This window comes from Talaromyces amestolkiae (assembly GCF_001896365.1).
Source record: "Talaromyces amestolkiae strain CIB chromosome Unknown scaffold10.1, whole genome shotgun sequence".
NCBI lineage: Eukaryota > Fungi > Ascomycota > Eurotiomycetes > Eurotiales > Trichocomaceae > Talaromyces > Talaromyces amestolkiae.
Genome location: NW_024468046.1, coordinates 988,236 through 1,005,535, shown reverse-complemented (window position 1 = coordinate 1,005,535; position 17,300 = coordinate 988,236). Strand labels below are relative to the sequence as shown.

Here is a 17,300-nt window from a genome sequence, read left to right as displayed (position 1 = left end):
ATTGCGTTTCATGTAAGCTGTATGGATCAGATAAACCAAGGCGTACTATTGTTGAGAGCCGCCAACTCCCACCATTTGAATTTCGAGTTGTTATCCACATCAGCCTGAAGATCCTGTTTATTCCATGACGTTTCAATGATATTTCTAATGACGAAAACGTTACCAATCTTCCGATTTTGATCCATCTGATCCAAGGTGTGTAGAATTTCAATCCTATGTTCGTCCGACGGTGCCTCGCAAGCCAGCACAAACAGCGGCCAGGGACTGGTACAGATTGGCAGGGATCTCAAGACCCGAAATCCCTGGTCGACGTACGAAGATCTGCGAGTAGCGTTTTCGGATTCGGGAATGACTCGTAGTAGGTAAATCAATGCCGCTATGCGATAAAGTTCGGCCGTGGACATGATCCGCGTCATTTGGTTCTGGATCTGGACAGCATTCTCTACGTTTGCATGTTGACTCAAATGCAGCAACTGAGATTCGAGATCATCAAACTCCGTTGTGTATGTTCGACTGGGCAAATTATCACGCAAAAAATTTATTCTGTGAATCGCGTCAAGAAGCTCCAAAGAAAATCCCAGTGATCCGATGATCTTTGTCCTGTTAAAACCAGTGTCTTTGTATATTATAGGGTAGAAGAATGGCTCACCTCCTTTTTATCGAATTTTGGAGGCAGGAAGTCTGACATTGAAGACGATCCGTCGAAAAGCCGGCTACGATATTGGCTGCAACCACCGAGCACTTCATGGTAGAGAAACCACGTATAAAGAAAACTTGACGTCGAACCGCCAGATTTGGAAGTATCAAGTCGCCGTAGAATGTTCTTGGCCCCGTTCAGGTGAAGGTGCCAGTTTCCTTCGGTCTCGTCAAATACCTATAATCGATCAGCGGGGGGGCTAGAGATACAAAAAGGAAATTGAAGAGAATTTCGCACGCTATAAACACATAGCATCAGAGATGCGGCGAACTGCGTCTCTGCGACTCCCGGATGTCTCGATGCTTCTTCCCTTCCAAGAGAATAAGAAAGATAGCGAAGAGCCTTTGTCTTGAATGGCAATGCCTTTTGCGCATCGAAGCGGTGGAAACACGACACCGCAAAGATAGCATTGCGTAGGGCGACAGATGCGTCGCATGTTTGCGAAAGAGCACGTGGTAATAAGTCTAGACGGAAGCCATTGTTGATATCAATTGTACATATCAAGCTCGATATCTTCCGTTCATCTAGAGTATATCTGGATTAGCATATTGTATACACGGAAACGGTATGGAAGATCACTCACAGTATTCGAGAAGATCTGAGCCATCGTAAACAATATCAGGCCATGGTGACAGACTGCGAGGAGACGGATATGTGTGATCTCTTTTAGCAATGAAGTGCGGCCACGGAATGGATCGTATCGAATGCTTCAAATCCTCAGAAGTCACGTTGAGGAATTGGAGTCCGTAGAGCTCTTTGAGTTCGGGCAGAAGATAGACAGCGTCTGTTGGAGCTTTGAGATGGCTATCTTTGCGTCTCCCGTCGTACTCATCCTCCCATCGAAGTTGCATGCCATAACCCATGCATTGCCTCCCTGTGCGAAGGCAGTTGCTGCACGCTGGAAATTGCTTATCACAGCCGATCTTGCGACCTGGATATGTGTCAACCAATGGAGACTTATTTCACGCCACTTCTTATCGTAAGGTCCAGAATACGTACGCTTGCAGGTCCGGCAGCCCTGGCGAGCTCTCATATTGTGTACAAGTGTATCAAATGATGATATGTCTTGAAGATATGTTGACTCCTTCTGATGCGATTGTTTGAGAAGGCATTGTCAAAGATGAAAGTAACTTTCGAGAAGACGAAGATAAAAGGTCGAGTGATGCATAAATTAGGTGCCGGGATGGAAGGAAGAGGCCACTAGACGAGCCAGCCAGTCACGGGCGTCCTAGGCTATATCAACCAATAATTAAGCCAAATAAGGTGCGTTTTGCGAGATCCTCGGGGGCCGCCAAGTCCGTATTTATGTTATATTTATAACATTTCCGCATAACATGCAGTACTACTTAATATGCTTAAAATTAGCTTGACATTACTGATGCCTATATCTAGTACATATATCCGTGCCGGATATAACCCATTTATGCTCAATATAACCCACTGCTTCGCCATTTCTAGTACATACGACCATAGGGTGTGGAAAACAGGGCTTCGTCCGCTCAGCCGTACTTAAGCCACACGCCGGCTGGTTAGTAGTTGGGTGGGTGACCACCAGCGAATCCCAGCTGTTGTATGTTTTTTTCGTTATATCAAGGTTTTCTTTTATTATTTTTTTGGGTCTGTTTGCTGCAAAAATCGCAGTCACTTCCTAGCCAAGTTTCTGTCTGCGCTCCAATTCCACGGTGCATCTTTATTTCAGACGCTCTCATTACTACATCCCGCTTATATTACTGATCGACTTTTCAGATGTCAATCTTCAACCATGGTGTTTCAAGTTGTACGCACGTGCATGCATCTACATATCCGCGACTCGTATAACATCCACCGATTGTAGGCATCAATGATTACAGGTGCGCGTGGGCAATCTCTGACAGATTCTACATACGACAGTAGGTAGGCAATAGAGAGCGTTCTTAATAGTATTGTTATCAGTGTTTGTTTTGGATGTCATCTGAGTTCGCCGCTCAGACCACATGCAGGTTCCTGGTTCCAGACTTTGGAGTCTCGAGCCGGACCTCGGGTTTTAGTTCTGAACAATTATCGTTGGGAATCTGAGACCCGAAAGGAATCACTCACAGGCTAAGGCACCTTCAACTGCTGCCCAGAGCATCGTATCCACGCTATTTATTTGACTTCCACGTTCCCATTGATAGTCAAAGATCGACACGTGAGAGTTTTCCCATAGCGGCCACCTCCACAGGAGGATCAATAAGCACCCAAGCCTCCTGCATGAAATACATGCGACAGAAAATGGTCAGAGACCAGGGTACGCTAGGGGAAAAGAGACGTTTTCGGCTATTTTACGTTGACTCCGCACGTTTGTTGAAAAACTCTCGCCCTGTTGGGCTCGCACATGGCGTCCCGGTCCTCTTGCCAGTTTCAGAGCAAAGCCCGAAAATGGTTCGTCTTAGGTAAACGTAATTTCTTCATCAACCCTTGGACTTGCCTAAAGAAAACCAGATCAACGGCCATTCTAGGGCCAGATCATCGGTCAGGGGTCGTAGAATCCGGCCTCATTGGGCAGGCACCGCTGAAACGTAGGTCGGTACCAGGAGGCCTCCCATATGGCAATGGCATTGAATCTGTCAAAGCGGGTAGAGCACTTGGCATGAAATTTTGCTTGGAAAGGATTTCCGACTTGCTCGAGCCTTGAGCGTCTGTAGTTGAAGAACTCGAGGATTCGCTCATCCTTTTCTATCGCTACCAAAGTCCCCCCTCCCTGTGAAATGTTGCTGTTACCAGAAGGAACGGAAGTACGAGCAACAACCTCAAATGGCAGACGATAGGAGTTTGGTCGTCAAGGTTATTCCTGCGATCTTTTGTTCCATTGCTTTCCTGACGGTCCTACTACGTTGCTATGTTCGCCTTTTCGTTGTCAAGGCGTTTGGGGTGGATGATGGGGCTATGGTGTTCTCAATGGTAGGGAGATTGTACATATTGGAAAGAATAGGATAACTGACACTCTGTTCAGCTGTGCTACATCATGTTCTGTGGATGCATGATTGGAGGGGCGGTATATGGTACTGGGAGGAGGTTCGCCGATTTGACAGCGTATCAACGAATGACTGCGATGGAGGTACGACGATTCCTATCTGAGAAGACCTGAAAGAATGAAATGTCTAACATATTCATAGTACTGGTGGCTCTGCGAAATAGCCTACTGCTTCTCATCCGTCTTCTGCAAGATATCCGTCTGCTTCTTTTTGATGCGCATTACCATTCTCAGATCTCACATCTATCTTCTATACTCCGTCATGTTATTGACAGTGATCGGAGGACTCATTCTCATGTTGATGATGCTCCTACAATGCAGGCCCATCTCCTACTTCTGGACTCGCACTGCCTTGGATCCGAGCTATCAGGGCCATTGCATCAGTATCGACACTATTATCAGCATGACCTATGTCTATAGCGCGTTAGCGGCGTTTTGTGATTTCACCGTTGGCATCCTACCCTTTTTCTTGGTGAGAAAGTTGAATATGCGCAAGGAGACGAGGCTTGCTGTTATGGGCATTTTGAGCATGGCTTGCGTGTATGTTCCCTCTGAACGTTACTATCACATAATGAGTTTGATGCTAACCATGTTTGATGTCTTCAGTGCCAGTTTAGCTGTTATCGTTCGTATGCCGTTCGTCAAAACGTTTAAGAATCCGGACTTCCTTTGTAAGTCTTTGCCGTTATATGCATTGCCATTGAGCTTCAACTAATAATGTCCTCACCAGATGCCACCGTCGACCTCGCAGTCTGGTCATGCATCGAAAACGGCCTGGGCATCTCCGCCGCAAGTCTTGCCACTCTCCGCCCTCTCCTTCGCAAAATTCGCGGCTCCTCCAACAGCGGACCAGAAACATTATCCTCTCGAATGTTTTCAGGTCCTTCCGGCTCCAGACCTCATCGAATTTGGAACAGCTCTGGTAGCCGAGGTGTGGCCTTGAATTCGATTGATCGTCAAGCGAAGCAGGGTGACTTGCGACCCGATAAAGTTGCAGGTGTTATAACGACGATTCATAGCGGATCGGATGAGAGAAGCAACAGTGAGGAGCATTTAAACAAGGGTCGACTGTCTGGTGAAAGGGAATACCGGGTGCTGGAAGTTCATCAGACGTCAACGTTTGAGATTATGACGGCGTCTAACTCTACACCGCATAACGAGAGAGTACCACGCGAGCATGTTTGATAACAGCGTCGAGTCAATGTTGTAGATTGAATCTTACACAATAATAAGAAGCCAATACCCTCCGTACTGATGGTAGTGATATGGGGCACGAATTACAACAGCAATAGTTCGCTTAATGTATGGCGCAGTACCTCGATAAAACGAAATGACGCTCGATTGCTACCCATACCGCATCCGGCTAGCGTACGGCTCGGCGCTGGGKTTCTCCAGTCGAAAATTTCTCAGCGCCTTCCTTCCGCAAGCCCTACTCCTGCGCCCTATCCCTAAGCCCTCATTTCTTCTCCTGGACATCCTACTGCTACCTGGTCCAGTATCACTCCAGCTTCCGGCCCTATTATGTTTGACATGAAACATAATTGAAGCATATCAATGGAACCAGAACTCTCACCAGCACTCCCTGAACCGGGAAGTAATGGTACGTGCGCTGTCCTTGTCGCTCAACATGCCAGACTGTTGTTTCTTGCTTGCCCGTCATCCGCATGGCCGCCCATGCTGCAACTACCCAGCAACCCTCAACCATTGTTTCAACCCGAACATATCTGATTTGCGCTAATACATAGTAGTGACTTTTGAGAAGACCACTCATGAGCTAGAAGACGAGCCTGGCTCACCGCATCCGAATAAGAAACGTCGTACGGACTCCGGCTTTGGCGACTCACCTGATGTCAAAGAGGAAACGGATATCGTCCCGGAAGACCCAATCGAACAAACGCTTGTCGCTGCCCTTGTTTCCCCTCCTGTTGAAGCCGTATCAGAGCCGATAGAAGATCAACCTGTCGAGAGCAATACCGAGAATAATGCTGAGAAGAGTAGTTCAGAATCGGCCGAAGCGCCTGATCCTGAGGTGGCTGCCGTCTACGGAAGTATAATTGATCGCGCCGAACGCTTGGAGGAGCAATATGCACTAGATCAATTGCCCGCAGAGAGTAGCGAGCAGTCGTCGAATAAAAGTGTGACATTCGTCAAGGCTAGTTTGTCGTTGAAGATACAGAGTCTGCCTATCCTCGACAATCTCGTATGTATACACGGTACCTGTAGACAACGCTCGATGCTGATGATAATCCTTAGTCTACACAAATACTTTCCCTCTTGGCCAAGTCCTCATATCAAGACATCACGTCATTTGTCTCCGAGCCCGATTCAGAAAATGGTCAGGCATATGCCACTATGCGGTCGTTATTCGATCATACAAAAAGAGTCTATACTACAAAACATGCCTTCCTGTCGCCAACCGACTTGGACTTGACCGAGCCTACCCAAGTCGATATCATACGCAAAGCTAACCTTGCTTCGTATGTCTCGAGCATATTCGGATCACAAGAAATAAGTTTCGCCGAACTTAACGACCACTTTATTGACGTTTTCGTACCCGAAGGAAGAGGCTTGCTCAAGGTTCAAGGTGCACTTTTCTTGGAGCTCAAGACACAAGCATTTATTGCATCACTGAACAATGAAGAGCGCACCAGAACGGAAATTCTTTTTGAGTTGTTCCCGGATGATTTGGAGCAACGTCTTCTCTCAAAGCGATTGGGCACACGTCAGCTTGCGCCGAGTGAGGCAGACTTTGTTAAGCGAGCACGATCCAGACGAGATATCATTTTTGCAGACATCAATAACGAAGAGGCAATGAAAGCATTGCCGGATAAGTATCATTGGGAAGACTTTCTGAGGGATCTTAGCTCCTACATAAGCAAGAACTTTGAGGCTATCAATAGCCAGCAGGTCAGTAATCAGCTACTTCGTTCCTTGTCTTGCGCTAACAATGTAAAGCAGTCTCGCAAACTTGTCAAAGGCCGTCAGTCAATTTCTGGAGAGAGTCAGGATGCTCCAAGCAGTGCACCTCTAGAAAGTCAATTCACCGTCGCTACCCAGCCTGCAGAGGTTACTGCGGATCGTAACCTGCATGGTGACCTTGTCGCACGAGCTGCACGAGCTGCACAGATTGCTTTGCAAGGCCATGGCCTGAGGAAATCCCAGCAACAATCGCAAAATCAGCAACAGCAGTCGCAGCCACAAACACAGCAGCCCCAACCCCAACAAGCCCAAACGCCACAACAGGCGTCGCAATCCGCTCAAAGCACACCGGCCCCTCAGTCTATTCCCCAAAGTACCCAGCAAAATGCCAACCAAGGTTACCAGCATAGCCCTACCCCACCGGGGTATCAGCAGTTGACATTTCAGCATAACACAATCCCAGCACAGAGCTTCCAACAATATACACCTCCGCAAAACGGATCCAGCAACATGCGAGCGAACGACGCGGTAGCCAATTATGGTTATATGCCAGGTGTTCCTCACTACTCGCAATCCCAACCCACTCAGGTGCTTTATGAGCGAGCGCGGATGGCGGCAACAGCCAAGTCGTCATCCAACAGTCGCCGAGCTGGACTTCCCAGTCAACGTCGTCCCTGGACTACCGAAGAGGAGAATGCTTTGATGGCTGGATTGGATCGTGTCAAGGGCCCACACTGGAGCCAGATTCTGGCAATGTTTGGCCCGGGTGGCACGATCAACGAAGCACTAAAGGATCGAAACCAAGTACAGCTCAAAGACAAAGCTCGAAATTTAAAACTGTTCTTCCTGAAGAGTGGCATCGAAGTGCCATATTATTTGAAGTTTGTGACTGGTGAACTCAAGACTCGAGCACCCGCACAAGCTGCAAAGAATGAGGCACGCGAACGCGAAAAGAAGCGTGGTGAAGAGGACAAAGCTCATGTAGAGGGTATTGAAGGCATGATGGCTCTTGCTGGTGCCCACATGTCACCTGGTCAAGGTCCAGATAGCATGTCGGCGTCTCCAGCGATTTTCGCAGAAGCCGAGCACCAAGATTCTCAGAATGAGTCTATGGTTGATCAAACAGAAGAGCAGAAATTGATTCAGAGTCTGGGTCAAGAAGTTCCCGAGGGGCTGCTTCAGGTCGCTCAACACAATGCTCAACACGACGTCCAGCACAACCCGCAGCATAGTGCCCAGCACGATCCTCAGCACATTGAAGCCATGGATACTACACCAGCAGATATGCATACTCCTGCTCAGTAGCCATGCTCTACAAATTTGATTTGTACTACTAAAGTTTATCCCACTTGAATGTTTTTAATGTATTATTGTTCAGGCGACACGAGGGAGGTCAATCGGCGTGATGGAAAAGGAGTTGGTTATCTGGGAGCAATTGAAGGATCTTCAATATGTACTCTTATGCTAGTTATTTGGTCAATATTATCAATTCAGTTATGCGAAATACGTTCAACAAAGTAGTGGAAACGACGTTAGGGTTGATACAAGCAAAATGCCAAGACCAAGGCTAGGGCGGTCTGGCCGGCGAGACAAGTCACAAGCTTGCGGTAGCATCACTTCTTTTCCCAGCGTAACACGACATCGTCAACGTTAAGTACCACCTAGTTACTTAATGTACCTCAGCTCAAGGTATCTTACTAAGAATTTGATGTGATCGGGTGACGTGACAAAGCCACCGAGAACAAGCCCCCCGTCAGTGCATGTTCATTGTTCCACGACACATCTCTTTATTCGTCCGATAGGTAGCCAGCCCTACATAATGGCCGACTCAACCACCGCATCCCAGCAGTCTGCAGCTGGCTCTCAGCTTCCGCCTCCTAGTACACAGCCCACGACACAATCGACAGAAGCTCCTCCATCATCGGCAGAGACAGTGACTGCATCGAACAATCTACAGACCGACCCAACAAACGCAGCAGCGGGCTCGGCCGACCGTGATATTGCCGATCCGATAGATGATGCTATTGACAACGATATTAATATGAACAACGCTGAAGACATGCCTGCCGCCAACGGAACAAACGATGCAGGCGCGCCTACAAACCCTGTTGCCGCACTTACGAATGCTTCTGCACCGGCTTCAAAGAAGGAGAGCAGTTTACGAGACTTTTTGGGCAAGATGGATGATTATGCGCCTATTGTATGTTCTCACCTCATCCTCAATTTATCCTCACCTCTTTGGGATGCTCATTTGCTTCTCCGTTTTCTTAAAGTCGCTTTGTGGTCTGAGGTCACCTTACTAATTGATATTTGCAGATCCCCGATGCCGTAACAGCTCACTACCTCACAGTCGCCGGCCTACCACCCCCAGGCAATGGCCCAAACCAAACTCCACCACACCTCGCACGCCTCCTGGCCCTCGCAACGCAGAAATTCGTCGCTGACATTGCAGCCGATGCATACCAATACTCACGCATCCGCGCCTCCAATAGTTCAAGCGCAAACAATCCCATGGGCGGCCTGAATGCTGCCGCCGGTCTGGGCGGTCCCGCAGCCGCGGGCGGCGGTGCCGGTGCCGGTGGTGCGGGAGGTGTAGGCGGAGATGCAGGGAAGAAGGGCGCTGCGGCCAATACGCATTTAGGAATTCAGAGACCTGGTTTTGGTGGTGGTGGACAGGGCGGTTCGGGACAGGGACGCACTGTGCTTACGATGGAGGATTTGGGCATGGCTGTTTCGGAGTATGGGGTTAGTGTGAAGAGGGGGGAGTTTTATCGATAACTTCATCTTGCTCTTTTTTCGGTCCTGGGGAAATAGATCGACAGGCTAGCAGGCGTTTACTGGCACTCTATTTGGACAAAAGAACAACATCATTTGGCTTCATTACGGTGCTCATGGACACGGACAGGATACGGCGTTTTGGTTTTACGGCGTTTGGGATGGCTATCGGGTTGGCACATTTTGCAGAAACTTCGGGTTAAACCCTCGTTGAGTTTGTTACATTACAAAACTTCAGGATAGTCATACAGATCTAGCCATGGAATAATGTTTACAAGTAATCGCCTCTTCAGGTAAAATGGACACAAACTCGCAACAAGTATATTGTACAATCCGACACGACCAAGTGCCTGGAAATATAATAACGCTAATATATCAATACACATCCACGAAAAAAAGGTTATCCCGGCCATATGATCGAAAAGGCAAACCCCAAGCCAAATACACCAATATCGAAGAGAATGTCGAATAGAGAAAGAGCAGAATCGCCTACTTGTTCTTCGACTGCTTATACGTGAATCGTTTCCGAGTCCTATCTCCCAAATTCATCAATCATCAGCCCATCAACCACCCAGAAAAACCTCAATTCATATCGAATATATAGAAAGAAGAACTCACGGCACGAACTCTCCCAATTTCCGACCAACCATATCCTCCGTAATCAGCACATCCTGATATATCTTGCCATTGTGCACTGAGAACCGTAACCCGACGAAATTGGGTAATATCGTTGCGCTCCGGGCTTGTGTTTTGATGGGTGGTGTGCCCGGTGGAGGAGGGAGTTGGCGGGGCAGAGGGAGACTATATCGTTTCATCCAAATGATTAGACTGATTCATGAGGTTCTGGGGTATTTCTTGAATCGAATAGGTATGGTTTTAAAAGAGTGCGAAAGGTTTTGTAGGGACAACGACGTACGGGACGAGATTTGGGCCTGTGTCAATGGATAATGTGTCAGTCATCATTCTACTTCTAATTGAGGCTGAGGAATAGTGTAGACATACCCTTCCAAACTGACCGCGCCAGCAGACTTCTTGTCGGAATCATCGTGTATGCGATTGATATGGGTCGTATGTACGAAAAAGATGGATTGCGGCTAAGTGAAGCTTCAAGTTCGGAGGTTCGGAGATGGATGGATTACATAAGCGGTTCTCTACTTTTTTATCACCAGCCAGTCAGGCAGATACAAAATAACTATATTTGCTATGCAATAATATGATGAATGATGAATTTTCTGTCAAATAGCCGCCAGCAATGCGAACGGAAAACGTAAAAGGACATTACGCATACAATACAAAAGAAGAAAAAAAGGTGTGATTGCCAGCAATCATCCCCTTAAAATGCAATCCAACCACGCAAGAATTCGCGACGGTGTAATTTTGTTGCTCAACATGTCGTATGTGAAACCATCTCTATGATTCATTTTCACCGGCGAGTTCTTCCATGATTTTGATAAGATTTCTGATTCCTATCAATGTGTTTTCATCGGGGCCTTGGCCCGGCGTCCAGCTTGCATGCGCAAAGTCGATTAAGCGGAAGTCATGCACTTTGATAGAAACCTCGTCTTCACTGGAGGCGTCGCTGCCTTCCATATTTGCGAGTGATTCTGGGTCTATTTGGATGTTTTGAATACTCTGGATATCTTGAATGCTCTGAATATTCAATGCTCCAGAGATATCGTGTGCTTCACCGCTACCATTGGCGGCACCAGTCGGAATGCCGTTGGCAATGTTCATCGGTTGCAACGAACCAAGCTCAGTAATATCAAACTCTTCAATATCATCCAAAGGCTCAGTTCCAGTATCCGAAGACGATCGAGAGTCTAAATCTTTTTGGGCCTCCTCGAATTTCAGCGCCTCTTCAAGGGCATCCGGGTCTCCCTCGTAGATCACTAAAATGCTAGACGAGTACATTCTGCTCTCTTCCGATTCTAACGCAAACTGGAGAGCTCGAAGTTCCTGCAGAATTCGCGATGCAATAAGTTTCGAGCGGTCCACTTTGCCGGCTTTGGCGCCCGCTAGAAAAGTTTCGAATCCTTGCTTCACATTGTCGGCAGTAAAAGCACGCCCGTACCATTTGTCGTAACGTTTATATCCGTTCTTTTCAACTACCTCTCCTTTTGGCGCCTCTGAGCCTTCGTATTTGGTCATGTATGGATCCGTAAATTCCGCCTCTATAGCATCTGCCGCCAATCCATTCTGGTCGTCGTAGCCAACCCAAACTTTCATACCCGCAATTCGGTATCCCAAGCTAGAGCTGGTCGTCTCTCTTGACACGGCATCCAACTTTGCGCGTTTTGCTGGAGGAGCATCGTCTGCCCATAACCGAGACCCGAGCTTAACGTCTAATACATTCGGACGTTTAAACCCTTCGGCAACATTTTCCAGCACAATCGAAATACCAGTATCCAACTTGCGCCCTCCCGATGGCGTCCATGCCTTTTCTGGGGTGATCTTGTGATGATGATGTCGGTGATAGTGAGCAGATGTCGAATTCTTCTCCGTGAAGCCGTTGGACGGTGTTACCAGCGACGAAAGTACCGATCTGCTATGGTTCTGCGCACCCGGAACAATGGAAAGCGACGGTTGTTTGTCCGAAGCTGTCAAAGTTCCCAGATACTGGGGCATGAAAGCGTGGAAATTACGGTGGTGTACACTCGATTCGTAGAATGCGACTTCTTCGTGCGTGCAGGGTTTGGCGATTAGGGAGCCGGATAAGTGACACCGGAGTCCGTCACTACACAAGGTCAGTATACGTAGCATACTATGGGCACATGGTTGGACTCACTGTCCAGCAGCAGCATGGTCAAAGTTGGTGTTGAAGCTGTCGCTATCAAGGCTTTGGCCCTTGAAGCTATCTGATTTGAATGATGAAGAAAGCATGTCTTGTCGTCTCGCAGAGCAGTATCTTTCAATTGCGCATACCGCGGCTCACCGCGCAGCGGGTAGGAATAATGTAAGGCAGATGTTGAAGTAGAGATATAGTCATTCGTAAATCGTGGACAAAGAAAGGAACAGTCAGGGGATAGGAATGTTCCATATCAGCTCAATCCATAATCGCAAGTTAATGCATTACGAAATATGGATCTGCAGATCGGCCATTGGAGTGATCACAGGAAGTCCGAGACGTATGATCAGAAACAAAGTTGAGGATGTTTCAACTTTTCCACGGATATAAGGAGCGGGAATTGGAATTGAGTCAACGCCAGGGAGGTGGGCACTGCGCCCTTTTGCCCGAGCCGGAAGATGTCAGGATGACACAGAAGGCTTTCGCGTCACGAGGGAGAGGAATGAGCAAGAATCGTAGGAATAGCAGCAGATGAGGTCGTACACGCTATCGTATATCTTGTTGAGAAGCAACGAAGCAGGCAGGTCATCCGGGATCAAGGATTAATAAGTTTGCTGAGGCAACTGGCCAATCAGCAGCATCCATTAGGCCGGACCGCGCTGCCTCTGACCGCCTGCCAATGACGTAGCTCTCTTCCGCTATACCACTTTGGAGTGAATTCCACTAGCCTGTTTTGGAATAGTGGGATGTACAATCCACTATGTACTCCCAATTGGAAAGTCAACACCAGTAACATCACCATTACTGGAGAGAGATTCCATAGCATCTGGCTCTTTTGAGCATGTTGCAGATGTATTTACATGAAATTCTCTTAAAACAAGAGGCCATAGCTTGGCCATCATGTGAGCCATGATGAAACCGAGCTGAATATGTCGAATCGATTAGCCACGCCACGCTGAGTCAAGCATCGCCTGCTGTACTAGTTACGTAGAGTGAGTTACAAGATAGCAGGCAACGTAGAGTCTACCATGTATCAAATCTTTCATGTACTATCTTCAGCTTCATTATGCTGTCAAAGCGCCAATGTCTCTACTCTTGAGAGCGTATCCTTTGTCTGAGGCTTCTCAAAGCAAAGCGGCTGTCTTATTGCCGGGCAACAGCTACAAACGAAATTATATGATATCAGGTGACCTGCCTCACCTTCTCTTTTTGTTCACTTTCCTTCCTCGATTCTCCATCTCTTATTTGCGCCTTACTTCTTTCCGGACTTACACCTGAATCAGTCACCAGCTCCCGTCGCCTACATCACAGAATCTTCCGTTGCTATCCATCCTGATACGAAACAATCCCTTCATTCGCTGGGCCACACGATGGAGTCGGTTGAAGAAACTGATTACTCAAATGTCCTCACGGAAGACGAGCTTTTCCATCGCGAGCCAGATAGAGCCGCGCAGACAGCAGCCATACTGGATGAATGGGAACCCACTTCTGCTACTGCTGTAGATGAAGAAACCTCCAAAGAAGATGGAGTCAAGCGAGCAGAAAAAATGCAGCAAGAAATGACAGAGGAGCCAAAGGTGTTGACGGCGAAGCAAAAGGAAAAGCTTCGAAAGAAAGAAAAGTACAGGAACATGCCAAAAAGCAAGAGCCATGGCCAGGTAAGCTTTACAACTTTGAAAAGATGTTATGCAATGTAAGCAGGAAATACTTACTCCCTGGCAGCCAAAACCCACAGGTTTCGAGGAATCATTCACCGAAGCACCCGTGACCCCTGAGGAGCACCTACACGAGAGAAGCATCTACCATAGGTGAGTGATCAGAGCTGTCTGTTTGCATGATAATAGAACTTACGAGATATAGTGACCGTCCTGCTATCTTGTGAGTCGCCTGAGATCAAATAAATTTTGAATACTAATGACAAAAGTCGCATCCAAGAGGCACTCAACAGGTACCAGCAAAAGCGCCGTCTCCTAGAGGAGCGCATGCAGGTGTTTGCTCAGTATCTGAGATATGGTGGTGTCGAAGTCGGCGCAAGGATGTTCGGAGGAGTGTCGGAAATGGAATTGAAGGCGATGGAAAAAGAAGAAGTTGTTGTTGCTCGCTCACAAACCGACATCGGCATTGAAAAAATGAAACTGGATATCGATTTCGAGCATGTTGCCAAGTCATTTCTGTAAGCAACCATGCAAGAGTCAGATATCCTTTTGAAATCAAACTGACGATTTTGTTCTAGATCATTCTACTTGCCCGATTACTGCAGACCAGAGGGTATTCACGCCATCAGGTTGGCAACCGATACAATCAGAAATTGGCTCAATTACCTACTCTACCACGACGTCGTTCCCGAATATACCGACAACATCAAGGGAGCTCGCGGGTACTGCAACTTTGCAGAGAAGCAGCTCTGGGACAACCAGCGTCTGCTTGTAAATGGGCCTGGAGACTTCAATAAGGCCAACTCATTTCTCTTTGGCGGCTACTACTACGACAAAGGGACACAATCGGAGCAGTCTCGGGCATGGACGGACGAAAATTTATCACGAAACCGGGCTCCAATGACACCATCAGTTGCCCAGAAAGTGGTGATGTTTGCTCTTGCTGCTAGTGGCACAGATGAACAATCTGCGGCATTTAGTGATCTTGCAATGAGAGGGGAACTGTCGGCACATGCCATCCAAGACATTGACGGGTTTGAAATCGTTGACATCCTCATGCCTCATGACGGAATTCGCGGCTTCTACGAAACCTACGCACCTGATCTTAATGTCGTTGGAAAGGTGCGCGTAAAGGCGTGGCGTAACCCAAACGTTTCGCAGATTGACCTGGCACCAGGGGAGACGTTGCCGAACATCCACGGACTGGAATTCGAATTCTTCATCGAGGAAACACTCCTTCAGTACTGTTACCTGGGAATGAAGGTTGTGACAACTGTGTGGGAGTTGAACTGTGAAGTATTCTTTTTCGATGAAATTCTGAACGCTTACTGCTCGTTCTACACCCAGTCTTTGAACGACTTGATGATAGGCTGGAAAGCTCCGCGCGACCTCACCAAGAAGGCAAATCAAGAAGGGGAAAGCAGTCCGGAAAACGAGACTACCGAAGACCTCCTTGATGACTATGACTAGTAGCATCGAGAAATACTCTTGAGCTGGCAATGCTTTGCCTTGCACCAAACGCAGTGAGAACCAAAAATTCAATTCTTTACATGCTATCATATGAGCTTTGGACTCGTTTACGGATCTGTTAGACTCTCTAAGGTCTGAGCAGTGTCTTTCCTGTGGTCTTTCTGCCCTCAAGATCCTGTTCTCGTATTAGACTTCCATAGGCCTAGAATAAAGCAAAGGAGTGAAAATTCTTACCTTGTGTGCTTGCTGTACTTCTGCCAATGGAAATATCTTGTTAATCTTGGTCTTCAGCTCGCCCGATTTCAAAAGATCAAACAACTGATTAGCCCAGTACTCGTATTCTTCTCGCTCCACAAGGTATCCATTCACCATGGGACGAGCAATCTTGATACATTTCGGGGCAAGACGTCTGTCGCATATTAGCGGTTAATACACCACACCAAAACATTTTTAGGCACTTACGCAATAGGAAAAGCCGGAACAGGACCACTGGCATTTCCAAACCAAGTCACAAAGCCCTTTCTCTTCACAACCTCCAAACTTCCCTCCCACGTATCTTTACCTACCGAGTCATAGACCACATCGACACCGCGCCCATTTGTAATCTCCTTGACAATCTTAACCCAATCCTTCCCTTCCTCGCTCCGATAATCAATAACATGATCAGCGCCCAGCCCCTTGACAAGTGCAACTTTTTCCGGTCCGCCCGCAGTGCCTATGACAACCGCACCAAGCGACTTGAGAATCTGCACCATCAGAAATCCAGCACCACCTGCCGCAGCATGCACGAGCACCACATCCCCTTTTTGCACGGCATACGTCTCCTTGACCAACGTAAGAACCGTCAACCCACTCAAAAACGAAGCAACGATATCCTCATCCTTCACACCGTCAGGAATTTTGATGGCTGTCTTTGCCGGCACAGCTGTGTATTGCGCATATCCTGAATTGTGCATCCATATCACTCGATCACCGACCTGTAATCCATACTGGTTGTCTGCACCAGGGCCCAGCGCAACGATCGTACCGGCCGCTTCTCGGCCCAGAATCTCCGGTTTGGGCGATGTATAAAGTCCCGTACGGAAATAGGTATCGATGAAGTTGAGGCCTGAAATGTTGTTTTTCACGAGGATTTCGCCTTCCTTGGGTTGAGGGACGGGATGTTCGGTGCGGAATTGGAGGACTTCAGGCCCGCCGGTTGTTTCGATTACGACGGCGTTTTGGGTCGTGGGGATGGACGCCATTGTGCGAAACTGAGTGTTGAGGAAGCTTGAATTGGTGGGTTGAGTAGGAGGTAAGAAATGCGATTGGAGTGCTGATAGTCTGGATGCGCTTGTCGTGCGGGGATTGAGGAGTCTTCTTGCTGATGACGCAATTGCTCGGTTAAGATACATTTAGTCGCAAACTTTGGCGAGCTGCACAATTGCGTTTAATATATTCTTTCCTGTAAAACTAAAACGCAAGTGTTTGGTAAGAACAGCAAAGTGAAGAGGTATTGGAAAGAATGGGACAGTCGATGCTCAATCGTCTGTTTACCAGTGTGCGGGTTATATTGCCGGATATAGCCGACTACGTCGATTCCTACGGCTGAATGAACCCGAGTATATTTGTAAGCATGCTATAGATAATTAACTAACTAGTGGTGACCTATATATGCTATTGTTGATCTACAGCCATAGAGGATCCTATCTCTGGTCTTGTCGCAACGAATAGCCAGCACGGAGAAGTTGCGATTGGAAGATGCGGGGAGATATCGGAGATTCGGCGAGCTTCCGCGTCTTACTCTTAAGTCTCTTACTATGAGCATAAGCAATAAAGTATCCAATAATCGACGGCCGCATGCAAACCCTCAAGCTGACTAGGAGGCCTAAATTTGAATTATATGGAGAGAAAACCCGCTGGTCGCTGAAACCGTTCTTGACCTGGTCAGACTCGAGGGCTGCTCAGTATGTCTTTCATTAAATTCATGCTGTGGTTGATCTGTTGATGCGACAAAAGCAAAACGGA

At 47.6% G+C, this 17,300-nt stretch overlaps 7 protein-coding genes across 7 annotated transcripts; 4 read left to right on the top strand and 3 right to left on the bottom strand.

The window, feature by feature from the left end:
- Window positions 1–26: 26 nt before the first annotated feature.
- On the bottom strand, window positions 27–1,730 carry BHQ10_005833 (uncharacterized protein; the record flags this gene model as incomplete). The annotated part of the gene is made up of 5 exons (XM_040878352.1): window positions 27–593; window positions 650–874; window positions 935–1,221; window positions 1,281–1,628; window positions 1,697–1,730. 5 exons carry the CDS (start codon window positions 1,728–1,730, stop codon window positions 27–29), a joined length of 1,461 nt encoding a protein of 486 aa, XP_040734337.1.
- Window positions 1,731–3,469: 1,739 nt separating this feature from the next.
- Window positions 3,470–4,874, top strand: BHQ10_005832 (uncharacterized protein; the record flags this gene model as incomplete). Its single annotated transcript, XM_040878351.1, has 5 exons — window positions 3,470–3,616; window positions 3,669–3,773; window positions 3,832–4,229; window positions 4,296–4,360; window positions 4,420–4,874. The coding sequence occupies 5 exons, from the start codon at window positions 3,470–3,472 to the stop codon at window positions 4,872–4,874; spliced, it is 1,170 nt and encodes a 389-aa protein (XP_040734336.1).
- A 369-nt stretch (window positions 4,875–5,243) lies between these two features.
- BHQ10_005831 (uncharacterized protein) lies at window positions 5,244–7,913 on the top strand (the record flags this gene model as incomplete). Its single annotated transcript, XM_040878350.1, has 4 exons — window positions 5,244–5,289; window positions 5,438–5,889; window positions 5,943–6,596; window positions 6,648–7,913. 4 exons carry the CDS (start codon window positions 5,244–5,246, stop codon window positions 7,911–7,913), a joined length of 2,418 nt encoding a protein of 805 aa, XP_040734335.1.
- Window positions 7,914–8,427: 514 nt separating this feature from the next.
- On the top strand, window positions 8,428–9,386 carry BHQ10_005830 (uncharacterized protein; the record flags this gene model as incomplete). Its single annotated transcript, XM_040878349.1, has 2 exons — window positions 8,428–8,808; window positions 8,925–9,386. 2 exons carry the CDS (start codon window positions 8,428–8,430, stop codon window positions 9,384–9,386), a joined length of 843 nt encoding a protein of 280 aa, XP_040734334.1.
- Window positions 9,387–10,793: 1,407 nt separating this feature from the next.
- On the bottom strand, window positions 10,794–12,263 carry BHQ10_005829 (uncharacterized protein; the record flags this gene model as incomplete). The annotated part of the gene is made up of 2 exons (XM_040878347.1): window positions 10,794–12,117; window positions 12,169–12,263. The coding sequence occupies 2 exons, from the start codon at window positions 12,261–12,263 to the stop codon at window positions 10,794–10,796; spliced, it is 1,419 nt and encodes a 472-aa protein (XP_040734333.1).
- A 1,275-nt stretch (window positions 12,264–13,538) lies between these two features.
- Window positions 13,539–15,293, top strand: BHQ10_005828 (uncharacterized protein; the record flags this gene model as incomplete). The annotated part of the gene is made up of 5 exons (XM_040878346.1): window positions 13,539–13,826; window positions 13,891–13,976; window positions 14,029–14,046; window positions 14,093–14,341; window positions 14,402–15,293. 5 exons carry the CDS (start codon window positions 13,539–13,541, stop codon window positions 15,291–15,293), a joined length of 1,533 nt encoding a protein of 510 aa, XP_040734332.1.
- A 127-nt stretch (window positions 15,294–15,420) lies between these two features.
- BHQ10_005827 (uncharacterized protein) lies at window positions 15,421–16,537 on the bottom strand (the record flags this gene model as incomplete). Its single annotated transcript, XM_040878345.1, has 3 exons — window positions 15,421–15,468; window positions 15,528–15,702; window positions 15,756–16,537. The coding sequence occupies 3 exons, from the start codon at window positions 16,535–16,537 to the stop codon at window positions 15,421–15,423; spliced, it is 1,005 nt and encodes a 334-aa protein (XP_040734331.1).
- Between the last annotated feature and the right edge of the window lie 763 nt (window positions 16,538–17,300).